Below are 16745 nucleotides of genomic sequence, written 5' to 3' on the forward strand. Positions count from 1 at the left end.
TGAGTATTTATTTCTATTTAATACGTTTACATTTAGTTCTCTTATCTAAAACCACAAGAGTGTCTATTAGCTTTTTTCATGATATAAAAGTAATTGTATTATACAATGTACAATTGGTTATATTTATAAATTGTCATAGGGTTGAAACATGTTGATTTGCAATGGATTAAAAATTGGTATTTATATTATAAAAAAAAGAATCAATATTTGCACACTTTACTACAGTACTACAAACTCTTAAAAGTAAATGGTAACAGTCTAGTTGGTTAAAATCTTGAAAGATAAGAGTAGTAGTACTCTGTATTGAAGACCTATGAACAAACTTCATGTATTTTAAGAAATTGTTATATACACCCGGTGCACGGTGCAACCATTGTTAGCACCCTATAGCAGTTGGGCTTCTTCAAATCATACCAACCCAATGGGCTTCTTCGACACTTACGTATATGACAGTAAACAGGCTTGGATTCGATTAACCTGAAAGAGAACAAGTCCATTTCTTTCCCCCTATTTACAGAAGTACGAAACTCCATTGTTGAGCTTGGCAATGCTTTTTTTTTTTTTTTTTCTTCCATTAATTCTTGAAAATTAAACCAAATTCTACAAACAGAAGTACAAAAATCAGAATTTATTCGAGGTAATTTCAGCTTTAGTTTTATGGTCAAGTAAAATTTACTTTCAATGGTTGATTAAGTTAGTATATTTGTGATTACTAGTACTTATAACTAATAAACCTTGTTTAGTAATTACTGGGTTTCAGGAAATAAGGAAATCATGAAAGGGGCATTGAAGATCAATAGTTTTGTTAACAATTGGGTAATTAAAATTTCTGGGTTTTGTTAGTTTATCAAAGTATTGAAATTTATTGAGTTTTGAAACTCTGGGGGTTAATTAATTCTTTTTTGGGGGGGGGTTATTGATTCAATCAATTGAATTTTGCAGAGAAATGTGGGAATTAGGGGTTTATCAGCATTGGCTGGAAACGGAAAAGGGCTGCAAATATCAGGGGTTAAGGATATTATAGCTGTGGCTTCTGGTAAAGGTGGAGTTGGCAAGTCAACCACTGCAGGTATTGCCTCTTCCTCCATTCTCTCTCCTCTTTCTCTTCAAATTATATTGGAATTTTATTAGGTTGAGTGAAGGAGGAATTGGGGTTTTTGGCTGTTGATACCTTGTGATGAATTTTTACTTGGTTGCTCATTGTGTAGTAATTGGTTGATGTTGGGATTGATAGGGTAGTTTAATTGCTAATTGATGATCTTGAGTCTCAAACATTGGCTTGTTTTTAAGATGTCAACCCGTGGAATTTTGGAGTTTGTTGTGTTGATATGGAAATTGTCTGTAGGGTAAATAAATCATGGGAATGGAAGTGATTGATTTCCAACATTGCAATATTATAGTTTTTTAATGGCAGCCAAATTGTGAGTAAGTGGCTGAATATTAGCTCCTTTGTAAGGTGTTTCGAACATTGGTGGCAACATAAAGGGGAAATGCTTGTTTCTCTGCACCAAACTAGGAGTAATGATGTGGAACATATTGTAAAATGTTTTAGGTTAATATATGTAGATATCATGATATGCAAGGTTTCTATGAACTTTGCTCACATATTTCGTCCAGATACTCAGCAGTGAGGAAAGTGATGGCAGACAAGCTTTTCTGATGTTGGTATTGTTATTAATGATAATTTTTCCATGGAGTGTAACTAGTTGTCCATTGATGCCACTACAGTGTGGTGTTCACGTAGATATGAGATCTGCTGACTCTTGTTATGAACCATCAGAGTATTAAGCTAGTGACTCCTATTATGACCAATTACAATAATCACTGACGCATTAGTAATGACAATCAATTATCTATCTATTTTTAGCTCTTTTTTTTTATTATGTTTTTATTACTCTTAATATTGGCTTCTAGCTTAGAATTTCAGTTTGGAGGAGTAAATTTGTTTTAGAAAGTGGCTTTTCTCTTTACTAGGTCTTCACTTTTTAGATGTTGCATCCTTTGCATTTTAGTTAGCGTCATTTTTTATCTGCACCTCCGCTTATTCTTCAGTTTGGGTCACACTCATGGAGGAGAAATAAGGGTGTTTCATATATCATTAAAAAAAAAAAAAAAAAAAAAAAAAAAAAAAAAAAAAAAAACAAAGACTTGTTTCTGAAAATTTATTTCTTTTCCTTTCCTTTGGGGTGGCTGGCATGAGTGGATTTTTTCAAATACTACATGTAATTTCTGCTAAGACATTCTAATTAAATGTTTTGACCTTATTTTGAAGAGGAATAGTTTCATATTAGAAACTTTGCTAATATAGCTGATATGTGTTTGTGTGATTATTTAATTTGCAGTTAATTTGGCTGTTGCCCTTGCTAATAGATGTCAGCTTGCTGTTGGTCTGCTTGATGCTGATGTCTATGGACCTTCTATCCCTACAATGATGAAGATTCATGGAAAGCCAGAAGCCACCGAGGGTGAGTTTTTAGTTCTGTGTAACATGTTATAAATTTTTGGTGTACATGTAAATAGGCACTTTCCTTAGTTGATTTCTTGTCTGTCTCTATATAGTTCATACATCATCTTCTTCTGGTTGAGGGGCTCTTTCTGCTATGAGCATATTATCTCATACTGGATATAAATGATTTCCCTTTTTTTGCTGAATTTTTAGATTTGAAGATGATTCCCAAGGAAAACTATGGAGTAAAGTGCATGTCAATGGGATTGCTTGTGGAAAAGGATGCACCAATTGTTTGGAGAGGTCCCATGGTACATAATTCTGCATCATATGCTTGTATTAGCTTTTGATTTCTGGCATCAAACTCTGGGTTTCATCTTGGCTTGACTCTAGTCTTTCAGGTAATGAGTGCTCTAGAGAAAATGGCCAAAGGAGTTGATTGGGGGAAGCTTGACATTCTTGTGGTTGACATGCCACCTGGAACTGGTGATGCTCAGCTGACTATTTCTCAGCGGCTGCAATTATCAGGTACTTTAATTTTGTAATTTGTTAACAGTTTAGTGTAGGAACCCAACATTCGTTTGCGGGCTTATGCAAAGCATCATCACTTATATCATTAAGAGTAAATAAACTTAGCAGATTAATCAAGTCAATGTATCTTTGTAGTGAAGAATCTTTCTGTTTTGGCCTCGCGTGGGGTGTTGGGGTATTCAGGAGGCGGTGATAGCACAGTGTTCACTGTGATGTCATTTAAACTACTATGTTTTGCTTCCTTTGGTTGCTTAGGTTAGAAGTCCAGCTTGAATTATTTCCCCTGAAATGTAACTTTTCTGTTTTTTCTTGTATAGGTGCTATAATTGTCTCCACTCCTCAAGATATTGCATTACTTGATGCTAGAAGAGGTGCTCACATGTTCTCCAAAGTCAATGTTCCGGTATGATTAACTCTTTTGAAACTATTGACTGCTCTCCTGAATCGCTTAATGTGATAATATTTGAGCAAATATGGAACATTGATGCTTTTGGACGTGTTGAAATTCTGTACATAGGACTTAATATATTTCAAGAATGAAAACTCAAGCTTTCCTAAGGCTGACCAATTGTTAAACTAATAAACTCTCTTCTGCTGCTTATTTGTTTCATCCTTTAGGTTAAATGATGTTTACTGCCCTCTGGTCTTGATGACCATTTGTGCGCTCATAAGTAGATCCCATGATAAATAAAAGCAGAATTTTACCTTCATTGTTTGACCATCGTGTTGATGGACCGTTATAGTCTAGTTGGTTACCTGTAAGTATCTGTTTCTGTTATGGTGTACCTCTGAGACAGAATCTGTAAGGACGATTTACCTCTTGAGAGTTGGGACTAAGGAGATTAGATGTTTGCTGATTAATCTCCGTGTTGCTTGTCAGTTATATCTGTTTGATAGTACAATAATGTATGGGCTTTGGTTTTCCCTGCAGGTTATAGGAATCATTGAAAACATGAGCTGCTTTATGTGTCCTCACTGTAGCCAACCTTCATTTATCTTTGGGGAAGGAGGAGCAAGGAGGACAGGATCTGAACTGTCTCTTGAATTTCTTGGTGATGTAAGTGATTATCTTTTCGAGAAATTTAGTATGAGGAAGCTATGTCCTAAATTTTGCTTTTTGGAATCATAAAGAATCAAAATCTTAGTATTGTTCTTTTGTATTTCTACTGTCAAAGTCTCAAGTCCATTTCTCCCAGCAAATGCTTGGGTTGAAATTGTTTTGGGTTTAATTTTGTTTGTGTTGCCTGTCAGTTGATTTCTTCCCCTCACCCTCTCTGCGTGGGAAGTGAAACATGTTACGTGTAATACTGGTTGATGATGAACTTGTGTTTTACAAGACCAACCTTAGTTCATTAGCATCAAACAAGTTTTTACCTGTCCTGCCTGTGAGTTGTGGTATAAGGAAGATCACTTGATGATAATTGCTAGATTAGATATCTTGATGATTTTTTCTGAAATTATTACACAAATTTTTACCTGTCCTGCCTATGAGTTATGGTATAAGGAAGATCTCTTGGTGCACCAACCGCATATTCCCTTAGAGTTGACGAGGGAAAAATATCAACATCCAAAAACCTGACCTACTGATAGTTAATCTCGATTTTCCTAAATCCTGCAAGAAGTTCTGAGGAAACTGCGTAAAAAAATAGATTAGCATTGTCGTGGAATTAATTGTGCTAGAAGAGATGATGTGTTTTCCAACTGATTGAGTGTTTCTGTCTTTATTGGAGATAACCAATCCTGATCTCTAAGGCTCAAAGTAGTGTTGGTTGTTGGAATCTGTCATCTAGGCCTAAATAGTCTGGCAATTGACCATCAAGTGAAACCCCAAAAGTGTAGCTGTGAAGATTATGGTTGGTTAAGGAATGATAGATGAGATTGTGAACTATCTTATGCCCTCAGTCCCTAGAAAAATAGTTTGCCCTTTCACAAATCCTAATCGTGCCTGACAGTAACAATTACACTGCCTTGCCAACACACCACATTACCGCATGTGAGTACTTCTCAGTGTCCTCATTTTGTCAGTTTGTGTGTTTGTTACTTAGCCCTGAGTTCCCTATTCTTTGCTCTCAGCCCACTCTACAAATACCCAAATATCCCCATGATTGAAAGCTAATATAACTATATGTAGATATTATGTTTTTAGATGGATTTTGACTATGATTTTATTTCCTTTAAAGATGTTTTTACAAGTTTATGTTTTAACTATTGCAGATACCCATAGAGATGGACATTAGAACTTGCTGTGATGATGGTGTCCCTATTGTAATATCGTCACCAGATTCAACCAGTGCCAGAAGATACACTGATGTGGCTCAGAAGGTTATAAAGCGACTAGAGGAAATTTCAGAGAAGCAATTTAGCCCTGAAATTTCACTATGATTTTCAGGACTTGCAAGACTACACAGAGAAATTTCCAGTACCTTGTACCTTTCTGAGGAAAAAAGAGAGGTAGACCTTGTAGTCTCAATAGTATTTTTGTGCAGTCAGAAAATTCTAAGATCAGGGTCTGCATGTAATCAAGTCCTCTTGTATGGTAACTATGGTCTGCATGTAATCAAGTCCTCTTGTATGGTAACTATGGTCTGCATGTAATCAAGTCCTCTTGTATGGTAACTAGCAATTACCCCTCCGGTTTTTAATTGTCTCTGTATTTACTTTTCAAGTTTTGTTAAAACGCCTTCTATTTACCTGAGTATTTAAGTGTTCAGCCACAATTGTTCCAGATTGCTGCCCTTTATAGCTCGATACAATTTCCTTTTTGGCTACCTCATTGCTGATGTTCTTTAATATGCTTATCCCATTTCTTTGTTTTCTTATCTTCAACTAAACCATGTTTATACAGTTAGCAAGTGGCTGGTGATTGACGCCCTTAATGCTCGTTACGTTCATTGCTTGGCTACCACTTTACTAAACTAGGGTACCTTACCTTTTGCTATAGGCTTATAATGATAAATAGTAGTGATGTAAACGTGAATTAATCTATTTTTAAGGCAGTTTTCATGACACATCATCAAAAAATTTGTATCAATGATAGATACCACCTTCAAGAGTTTAACCAACTAAACTAACTTAGTGTCCGATAAAAGTTACTAATAATATTATTCTATATATATCTCAAACACCAACACGTGTTGCCATTTCAAGCACCCGACTTAAATGATCCAATAAAGAAATCGTGCCTATTCGCCGCAATGAAAAAACAAAAGAAAATAGTTTTGTTAGTTCAATACATCAAATAAAAAGCCCACAAAAAAACCATTTCAACTTCACTATACTACTAATCACACTTTTCTGGGCTTGAAAACTCCATGCATTTCAGAACTTCAATTCACACTTTATCTCTCCTCCATCTTCTTCTTCGCTGAGTGAGTTGTTCTTCCCCAAATCAGTGAAGTCTGAATGCATCACTTCATCTTATCCCCCAAATTCCTAATTTCTTCCAATGTCTTCTTCCCCTCACTCTCTCTCCTCCCTCCCACAAACCCTAATTCAATAATCCCATCAAATTCATCTAAAACCCTCAGAAATTCCATCGTTAATTGCAGAGGAATTGAAGTTTCGGTCCTAAGTAATCACTTAAATTCGCTCAGTTCTTCGAATTATAATGGCTCAATTGGAAATGAGAAGTTGAGAAATGTAGATGTTAAAGATGTTGATATTGCGACGCTTGGAAATCTTTGCGTCGACATTGTTCTTAATATTCCTCAGCTTCCCCCGAAGCCATTATCTGAAAGGAAAGCTTACATGGATTCTCTGTCATCTTCTCCTCCTGATAAGGTATTTTTCTTTTTCTTTTATTTCACATTTTCTTGTCCAATTTTATCAAGAAATTGTTTGATTTTCATTTTTGTGTTAATTATAAGAATTTATGTGGTTATTAATGAATAGTTTGCTTAATTTTTGCTGCTTTAATTTAATTCTTTGGGTATTTATATTGATTATTACATTAACAATCTTTAGATAACAAACATTAACATCTTTATTGAGCAATTTGTCAGTTACTTTGTTATAATATGCTTAAGCCATTCCTGTTTCATGAAGTATCTTATGCCAATTTATCTCCAAAAAAAATATAGGTATATATTTAAAGGGGATAAAGAGATTTTGTTGGTTGAGAATGGAGTGTATGTTATTCTCAAATGGAAAGAAGTTAAAGAAAAGACGAAGAAATGAATATTAAAGGCTAAATTGTGTTTGTTTGATTAAATGCAATATATTAACGGCATTGGATCATGGTGCTGATTGTGGTTGGGTATGTTTCAAACTACGCGGAGATAATTCAGAAGCTCCAAACTTTACTGGTTAACTAATAACTTGATTATCCATGGGCCATGGCAACTGATGATTAATGTATAATCTTATTGCTGCCAAGATTTTAGGATTTAGAGGGGAGGGGGCAACAGTTACAGAATAACTTATTACTCCTTAACTAGTCCATGACACAAAGATTCATTTACAATCCATTTTGTAGCCACTTATAAATAGCGGTAATGTGAATGAATTTTAGTTAAATTTGGCAAGCAAATTAATATTCTAATGTCCATGGTAAGGCATTCTCATCCCAATGTGTTTTTCTTCATAAATGTTGTGCAATACAGCAATACTTCCCAGTGGTATTAGATGGTAATGAATATTTAATTTGTAAACAAAGAGAGATAATTTTGGTTGAACACTTGAACTAGCATTACCATGGAAATAATTATTGATTTTTCTTTCAAATTTTTATTCCCATTACCATCATTTATAATTACTTACTAATTGTGCCGTGAGGGTCAATAGCATTCAAACTTTAGAGTTTAAACTAAAAAATAGAAGGATTTGCTACTTTGCTTGATATAATACAGAGTAGAATCCTGGAAACATGTTCATGTTTATAGAATAAGATGTCAGTCATATTGGAAAACTCCCAATGTTAGAACTTATAAGTTTAGGGCCTTCCTTTATTCTTCAATCATTTGTTTAAAACCTTGCTTGTATGAAAGCTTAAATTCCATGGAGGTTGAGTTTTCCAAAAGGCCAGAATTAGAGTGTATAACATAAAGGCAAAATTGGAGAATTTTTCACTTCGTGATTTTGTAAGCTTCTTTTTCTTATATAGGGTTCTTTGTTGCTTGCTAAATGTTTAATTATAGCTCGATTAACTTTTATATATATTTATTTTCCTGATTATATTTTTGAGTTCTTACATTGGTGATCGTTTTTTTTTTCCCATAGCAATATTGGGAAGCTGGTGGCCACTGTAATACAGCCATTGCAGCAGCCAGACTGGGACTACGATGCCGCGCAATTGGTCATGTGGGTAATGAAATCTATGGAAGTTTTCTTCAGAATGTGCTACATGATGAGGGAATCGGTTTTGTGGAGATGGTTGATGATCTCGAAGCTGTTAAGAGTGTAACCGAAGCATATCAAACCCTCCTTTGCTGGGTTTTGGTGGATCCTATGCATAGGCATGGTTTTTGCAGGTTTGTGTACCTTAAGTGTTGTTCTGGATAGATAGAGAAGTGATGAAGGTTGATTACAATTTGTTTAACATGCTAGAAAGTAGATTATCTATTGTTAATATTCAAGACAAATGAAAAGAAATTACATAACAAAATAAATTCCATGATTAAACTCTCGCTATATATGTTAACTGAATGTATGTTTTCTCTCAGCCGAGCAGATTTTAGTGACGAGCCTGCTTTTAGCTGGATAAATGAGCTCTCAAGGGATGTAAAATTGGCCATCAAAGAGTCAAAGATTTTGGTGGTCAATGGGTATGGTTTTGATGAGCTCTCCCCTGGTTTTATAGTGTCTGCTTTGAAGTATGCTGTGGAAGTTGGGACTTCTGTCTTCTTTGATCCTGGACCAAAGGGGAAATCTCTATCTATGGGATCTCCTGAAGAACAAATTGCCCTTAATGAGCTTTTGAAGATGAGTGATGTTCTTCTTCTAACTTCTGATGAGGTCTAGCTCATAACTTACCAGTAATCTACATTACGCATCTAAATCTATTCCTCGTTCTGAATGTAGTGTTTTCTCTGCAAAAACCTCATATGGCTCTTTATTGGACCTATTGAAGGCTTTAGGCATGCGTTTGTTTGCTTTTTATAGATGCTTTACATCACCATGCTGCTGTATTCATCATGTCTGCCTGTTTGTAATGTGTGTATACAAACAATTGTTTAGGCTGAATCCTTAACTGGCATTGGGAATCCAATATTAGCTGGGCAAGAGCTGCTCAAAAGAGGGTCAAGGACCAAATGGGTCATCATCAAAATGGGATCGAAGGGTTCAATACTTGTCACTCTCTCTGGGACATCTTGTGCCCCATCATACAAGGTAACATTTTAGTCATCTAAAACTTTGTGAAAGGTAGTTTACACTATATACCCAATATACTGCTTTAAAGGGGTAGAAAATTGTCTTCGCATTTTTTCTAATGCTGAACAATTATCATCAAACAAGTTTAAATGAAAGAGAAATCTGTTCTTGGTTGCAATTGTTCACATTTCATTTGGAGCTCAAAATGGGAACAGAGTTCCTTTCACAGTTATTTTGTTGTGCCTTTATATACATTTTTGCACTCTCAGACATCATATATTATGACATCCCTCAAGTTAGTGTTTTAACTTTTTAAAATTGCTTCACACATAGCTGTAAATTGAAATAAGTGTTGTCATCAATTCATAAAACTTTAATTACCTATAGTACATGCCTTAAGCTATAATCTAATGACAATCAACTTGTGTGTGATGTTTATGACCCTGTCAACACTTGTGTGAGGGTTTGCTCTTGGCTCAATTTTATATGATATGTTGTGGATAACACACTTATAAAGTTATAATGTGTTGTTGAAGGTCAAGAAATACTGAAAATTGACTAGGATATAAATTGTTTATATTCCGCACAATGAGTACTATGTTTTTATGTTCAATCTGCATGTAGACACCCAAGACCTCAAGATTAATGATATACAGTGGGTAAAAACAAACAAACAAAACTAAGCCTCTACTCTTTGCATAAACCTTCTATGGTGCACACAATATTGCCATGTTTCCTCTTTCTTAAAATCTGCTGTGTAACTGTGTTAACTTAGGGGAAATCTCTTCATCAAATTTTCTTTCTAGTTCTTTCTTTGTAGCTCCCCATATTAGTAGCAAAAAAAAAATATCATTAAATTCCCAGCTTAACTAGACTTTTATAGGAGTACTTTTTAGCAATTTTCCATATGTTTGGGTTCCTCACATTTTGGGTTGATGCTGCCTATTTTGTATTGTACTTTTTCTGGTTCTTGATGCCAAATTGGGTTTGACGAACTTGTTATGATTTAAAAGTTTCACTTTGTTTTGCCTTTATATAACAGATGAATATAAGTTGCTACCTTGAATGTTGCAGGTGAAGATCATTGACACTGTTGGCTGTGGGGATAGTTTTGTGGCTGCTGTGGCATTTGGTTTCGTGCATGAAATGCCTATGATTCACACATTAGCTATAGCTAATGCAGTTGGTGCTGCCACAGCTATGGGCTGTGGTGCTGGCAGGAATGTTGCAACCTTGACAAAAGCAATGGAACTTATCAAAGCTGGTGATTTAAATGAGGATGACAAATTTTGGAGGGATCTTCTTGATAAAACTGCAGAGGTTCAGGAATTTACTTTGCTCTCAAAGAAAGTAATAAATGAGAAAGATAGTAATTTGAATTGTGTGTCCTTCGAAAAGATATTTCCTGAAATAACAAGTAAGCTTGAATTAGCCAAGTTATTCACTAAAGTCTTCTCGTCTGAATCATAGTCAATTTCTAGCACAGCACATACCAGTATTGATTGTTGGCATCTTGCCCCATTCTCCACCCCATCCCTCCACCTTTTGTATTCTAGGATAGGCCGGGTGAATTTTGGTTCACTGTTCATGATCATCTCTACGTAACAAACTGCTAATAGATGCAGAAATGTTAGCGGAGGAAGTGTTAGCAGAGTTATTGAATTTTTGTAACTAGATTTGCAAGGATATGTACTTAGATTGCCACCATATTGGTAAAAAATAGGGGTCTGTGTCTGCCACATTGGTGACTGGTGTATAAAAACTATTTCTGGCGATATTTTTGTATTTAGAGAGCGACGGGGACAAAGACACCCTGAACTAAAGCCGGTACCTGTATTGCGACTACATACTTGTATTTGTTCAAGCATTATTCTGCTATATATTATACTGTGCTGATTGGCAGGGCAACTGCCAACAAAATGATTGATTATGAATTGATAATGCACAAAAGAATTATGCAGAAGCCCAGAAGTGTTCAAGATTTAAATGGTGTCCACTCTCAATTGACAGTATCATAATACTGGCTCAAAACTTTGTAACTGGGATCATAACACTTTTTTTTTTAGTGTAATCCAACAAATGGGCATCAAGCTTGATTTGACTGTGTTTCAATTAATTTATACAAAGTACTCCATATTTATTAGGTTTAAAATGCAAAATAAGGTTTAAAAAAAAAAAAAAAGGAAAGGTGTAAAAACCCAATAAAAAAAAGTGGGATAAGCTTGTAAAAAATTGGGGAAGGAAGACTGTTTGTGTTGTTGGTGATGGAGGGGTAGTATTGTTTGCATATTTTTTTTTTTTCTTGAGGAAATGCATATAGACTTGGTACTTGCATATTTTGTTCACATCCAATAAATAATTTTTTTTTTTTTTGTTTTTGAAAAGGTAAGAAGAAATAAATATTAGGAAGCCCTCCTCATGAGGGAAATTTCTAATGTATCAGAAGAAAAAATAGAAAACAATTTAGAGTTATTACAAATATCAATATCCATACTACTACAACATACAATAAATTATATGACGATATATTTCTTTTTGTTTTTTGTAATAAATTATATGACGATGTATTTCTTTTTGTTTTTTGTAAAATATACTAATTGATGTATTTTATAATATATATATATATAAAAGGGGGAAAATCCTATTATGACGTTGTGGATATTTTTCCATAATAAAGAAATGGCTTCAGTCACTCCATTATGAATGAACAATTATAGCAATCAACCAACAATATTTGGTATTGAGTAACAAACACGACACTCATACGTAGTACAATATATATATATATATATATATATATATATATATATATATATATATATATATATATATATACAGTATGATATAACATCAACAACATGATAATATATTTGGGTATATTTGACAACTCGATAAAGATGAAGAATTCTCGACATCTTAATAGGATCCCGGGATACCAATTTAGTGATATGTTGCAGCTCTTAACTACCTATGCAACATGATCCTAAAATAGTCATATAATTGAATCGAACTCGTTTTCAAGACTTTAGAGACATATTGGTAGGTCTTTTATTTGACCTAAGGAAAACTCCACACATTCACTTTAGAGTTGAATTTTTTTATTTTTTTTTTCAAAATTGTCCTGAAACGTGGATTGTAACTTTCAATTTTAGACAATTTTCAACATTTCCGGACCCAAATAGACAAGGAATTGGGGTGCTTGCCATGAACCCCACAACACCCTGAGAGGCAATTTGGGTGGTTGGAATTGTCTACTTTTCCTACAAATTGTTAACTTAGTCGTTCATGTATAGGTATCTCTCCATCAACTTAAGCCTACCTCGACTTTAGGTGACCGACTATGGTCATATACGGTTCCAATCAATATTATATGCCTCGGAATGCATTCCTTACGATCCAGAAATTTTTCAATACCAAGTTCCGAAATCTCCAAAATTGGTTCAATTTTGTGCATTATATCCTTCAAATTTAGCCTCTGGTGAACATTTTTGGACCCGCCTAAATTATGCATTGAGATATTTCTCACATTATTATAAATCTAACAAGACCCAATTTGATTTTTATTTTTTTTTATTATTATTATTATCATATACATAAGGTCAAAGTTTGAAAAAATCAAACAATCAGATCACACAAGATCAAATCAGATCGAATCGTATAAACAAAAATAAGATGAACTAAACAACCTCTTACTCTTTTTTTTTTTTTTCACAGAAACCTCTTACTGACATAAAGTATTAGTCTAAACTTAAAACTCAAAATCAATAGAAACTTTTAGGATTCTTTTAAAAAAAGAGAGAAAAGAAAAAAAAAAAAAAGAAATTTCAAAGAAAAAATAAAGTAAAAAGAAATTCCCAATCATATCAGAATTTGACGAGGGTAGTAAGGGAAAACACAGAACAAAAAAAAGAGCAAGTAGTGGGATGACCCAAAAATACCCCTTTTTATATGAATTTTGATGTATATTTCAATTACCCTAAAAAAAACTCTCTTTGAATCGCCAACAATCTTGCTCAATTCTTAGCTACCCTTTTGCCCCTGCAAATTTATCTCTTCCCTTCCTCTACCCTCCTCCTATAAGGTGCTTTCTTTTTACCCAATTTTTTTTTTAGTGCCCGCCAAAATCTATTTAATTCCCTCTTTCTAACCTTATTCTATATTCTCGTGCTTATTTTTTCCAATTTTGTTAGCTAGATCTGTGATTTTTGTTTAATCAATGTCTCATTCTGTTTGTATTTTGATTTTTCAGGTGATTTCTGAGGTGGGGTTTTATAAAGTTCGAATCTTTCTACAATTTGTAAGATACACAGATCAAGAATTTGGTGATTCTGTAATTTCTGCTTCTAGAATTCGCTGTTTCTGGTAATTTGCTCGGTACCCATCTATGGATTTTTCAATTTTTTCCCTTTCACCCCTTATTTTTCCTCCAATTGATGCTTAATTAGTTAATATATTTAGGGTTCGAAGAATTGTGATTGATTTTTACTATTAGTTCATTTAGATCAAATGTAATGCTGAAATCTTATTTGTAATTGGTTTTAAACTTATCGTTTGTAATTGGGTTTTCAGTGTTGTTTGCTGGAATCTTGTTGCTGAAGCTGAATATCTGAAACTGCTTGACTGTTGCTTGATGAGTCTTGTTGAGTAAATAGGAGTGAGAGTGATATGGAGGATTAATTTCTATTTGGTGTGAGTCAATTTAGTTGTGGGTTCATGGAAGACCGCGATTTGGTTATTGGGTCGAGTCATGGTTTTCCTAATGTGAAACAAGAATATGGATTTTTCAATAACCATGAATTTATTTCTAGTCAAAATCATGGTTTAGGGCATGGGAATTCTTTACCTTTAGAAGACAACCATGAGATTGGGTTAGATGTGCAACATGACAATGAGCATGATTTGGGATTAGCTCATGAACAGAGCCACCATTTGACTATTAGCCAGATTGATGAGGATAATATGAGTCCGCTGCAATTAGTTACTCGTGATTATGATCAAGATGATGGATATAGTCATGAAGATGAGGCTGAATCAAATGTAGGTTCTAGTGGACAGGTGGTAGACAAAGGGAATTTTGAGGAGCCGGGTCATCAGTTGTGTGATACAGATGAAAGTCATAAGTTGGATCACTTAGATGTTTCAGATACCCATGATTTTGATAAAAGCCTTGAGATTAATGGCAACCATACTCAAGAGATGAGCATTGCTCCTACTTCAGATTTTGAAATTGGGGTGCCTGAGCTGATTTACTCAGCGCCTCCTATAGTGCAGTCACGGTGTCTTGCTCCAGCGCCTGACCATGAATTGCATGTGGGACAGGAATTTCCTGATGTGCAGAGCTGTCGTAGGGCACTTAGAGATGCAGCCATCGCCCTTCATTTTGAAATTCAGACTGTCAAGTCTGATAAAACTCGCTTCACTGCCAAATGTGTCAACGAGGGATGCCCTTGGAGGATCCATGCTGCTAAGCTTCCTGGTGTTCCTACATTCTCAATTCGAACCCTTAATAGTAATCATACATGTGATGGTTTAACTCATCTTGGCCATCAACAAGCCACTGTTGAATGGGTTGCTCATTCCGTGGAGCAGCAACTTAGGGAGAATCCAAATTGCAAGCCAAAAGAGATATTGGAAGAGATCCACCGGGTTCATGGAATTGCTTTGTCATACAAGCAAGCCTGGAGAGGGAAGGAACGAATCATGGCTACTGTCCGTGGATCATTCGAGGAGGGATATCGACTCCTTCCTCAGTATGTTGAACAGATTGAACGAACAAATCCAGGGAGTATAGCAGCGGTATTTCCCAATCCAGAGGATAACTCTTTCCACCGGCTGTTTGTGTCGTTTCAAGCATCAATTTATGGTTTTCTCAATGGATGTCGCCCCCTTCTAGGACTTGATAGGATTGCCTTAAAGAGCAAATACCTAGGAACTTTACTTCTGGCTGCTGGTTATGATGGGGATGGAGCTCTATTCCCTTTAGCTTTTGGGGTAATTGATGAGGAAACTGATGACAATTGGATGTGGTTCCTCTCTGAGTTGCATAGTTTGCTCGATTTGAATACAGAGAATATGCCAAGGCTTACTATCTTGTCTGATAGGCAAAAGGGTATAGTTGAGGGGGTGGAAGCAAATTTCCCCACTGCATTCCATGGGTTTTGTATGCGACATCTTAGTGAAAGCTTTCGTAGAGAGTTTAACAATACCATGCTCGTCAATCTATTTTGGGAAGCTGCTCGGGCCCTTACTGTCATCGAGTATGAGACCAAAATTCTTGAGATTGAGGAAATTTCATCAGATGCAGCCTATTGGATCAGACGGCTTCCACCACGCTTATGGGCCACTGCATATTTTGAAGGGACGAGATTTGGCCATTTGACAGCTAGTATGGCTGAATCAGTAAGCCCATGGATTCTAGAAGCTTCTACTCTCCCAATGGTTCAGATGATGGAGAATATAAGAAGGCAGCTGATGACTTTGTTCAATGAACGGCGTGAGGTAAGTATGCAATGGGCAAGCACACTGGTACCAAACGCAGAAAGACAGGTGGCAGAAGCCATAGAGCAAGCTCGGACTTACCAAGTTCTCCGAGCTAATGAAGCTGAATTCGAAGTTATATCCCATGAGGGTACCAATATTGTTGATATCAGAAATCGTTGTTGCCTTTGTCATGGATGGCAGGCATATGGGTTGCCTTGTGCTCATGCTGTAGCGGCTTTACTTTCTTGTAGGCAGAATGTTCATCGGTTTGCTGAGAGCTGCTTCACAGTTGCTACTTACAGAAAGGCTTACTCCCAGACCATTCACCCTATTCCAGATAAGACCCTGTGGAATGAGGGTAATAACAATAACAATAGTATTACTGACATCATCTTGAGCCCGCCTAAATCACTTCGTCCACCTCCACGTCCTAGGAAAAAGCGTGTCCGGGCTGAAGACCGTGTTGGCCCAGTGAAGCGAGTTGTGCACTGTAGCCGTTGCAATCAAACTGGACATTTTAGAACCACCTGTGCAGCTCCTATATAGATAATTAGATGTATGATGATTCATCTTCTTTGTTTTCCTTGCAATGTGTTTCTTTAGTTGCCTTCAGAGTTCATTGTACTTCAGTATCAGGCTGTCTGTTCTTAGTTCTAATACAACAAGAGTTTCCATGAGTGCAACTAATTCTGGCCATTTTAATTGATACTCTGTATGTTAATAGCAGTTCCGTTGCTATATTTCTTAGTTGAACACGATTCTTTGTTTGCCAACGCACAAGTTTAACAAGTATTATAGTAAAAAGTTTATCTTGTATTTTGAAATTATATACGAGTATATGGACAAATTCAACATGTTTTTACATGACTATGTTTTATCACTCCGTATAAAATTACAAAAAACCAAAGCAGGGATTGTGAATACACTAAATAGTAATTACAAAGAAGGTTTTTTTTATTTCGAGCTACATTTGTTTAGC

General features: G+C 35.5%; 3 protein-coding genes across 4 annotated transcripts; all 3 read left to right on the top strand.

The window, feature by feature from the left end:
- The first annotated feature begins 441 nt into the window (after positions 1–441).
- LOC110734396 (iron-sulfur protein NUBPL-like) lies at positions 442–5750 on the top strand. 2 transcript variants are annotated; one of them, XM_021914535.1, is made up of 9 exons: positions 442–637; positions 761–816; positions 943–1069; positions 2343–2465; positions 2660–2757; positions 2848–2974; positions 3295–3380; positions 3909–4034; positions 5192–5750. In XM_021914535.1, exons 2-9 carry the CDS (start codon positions 775–777, stop codon positions 5357–5359), a joined length of 897 nt encoding a protein of 298 aa, XP_021770227.1. In that variant the 5' UTR covers positions 442–637; positions 761–774; the 3' UTR covers positions 5360–5750. The 2 variants fall into 2 exon arrangements, with proteins under 2 accessions (XP_021770227.1, XP_021770226.1); XM_021914534.1 differs by having other exon boundaries at positions 444–637; positions 744–816.
- Positions 5751–6084: 334 nt separating this feature from the next.
- LOC110734395 (fructokinase-1-like) lies at positions 6085–11220 on the top strand. The gene is made up of 5 exons (XM_021914533.1): positions 6085–6757; positions 8195–8445; positions 8638–8929; positions 9152–9304; positions 10361–11220. The coding sequence occupies exons 1-5, from the start codon at positions 6380–6382 to the stop codon at positions 10754–10756; spliced, it is 1470 nt and encodes a 489-aa protein (XP_021770225.1). The 5' UTR covers positions 6085–6379; the 3' UTR covers positions 10757–11220.
- A 1782-nt stretch (positions 11221–13002) lies between these two features.
- On the top strand, positions 13003–16474 carry LOC110734398. Its single transcript, XM_021914536.1, has 3 exons — positions 13003–13367; positions 13536–13648; positions 13856–16474. The coding sequence occupies exon 3, from the start codon at positions 14000–14002 to the stop codon at positions 16310–16312; it is 2313 nt and encodes a 770-aa protein (XP_021770228.1). The 5' UTR covers positions 13003–13367; positions 13536–13648; positions 13856–13999; the 3' UTR covers positions 16313–16474.
- The last annotated feature ends 271 nt before the right edge of the window (positions 16475–16745 follow it).

This window comes from Chenopodium quinoa, unplaced genomic scaffold, assembly GCF_001683475.1.
Source record: "Chenopodium quinoa cultivar QQ74 unplaced genomic scaffold, ASM168347v1, whole genome shotgun sequence".
Taxonomy (NCBI): domain Eukaryota; kingdom Viridiplantae; phylum Streptophyta; class Magnoliopsida; order Caryophyllales; family Amaranthaceae; genus Chenopodium; species Chenopodium quinoa.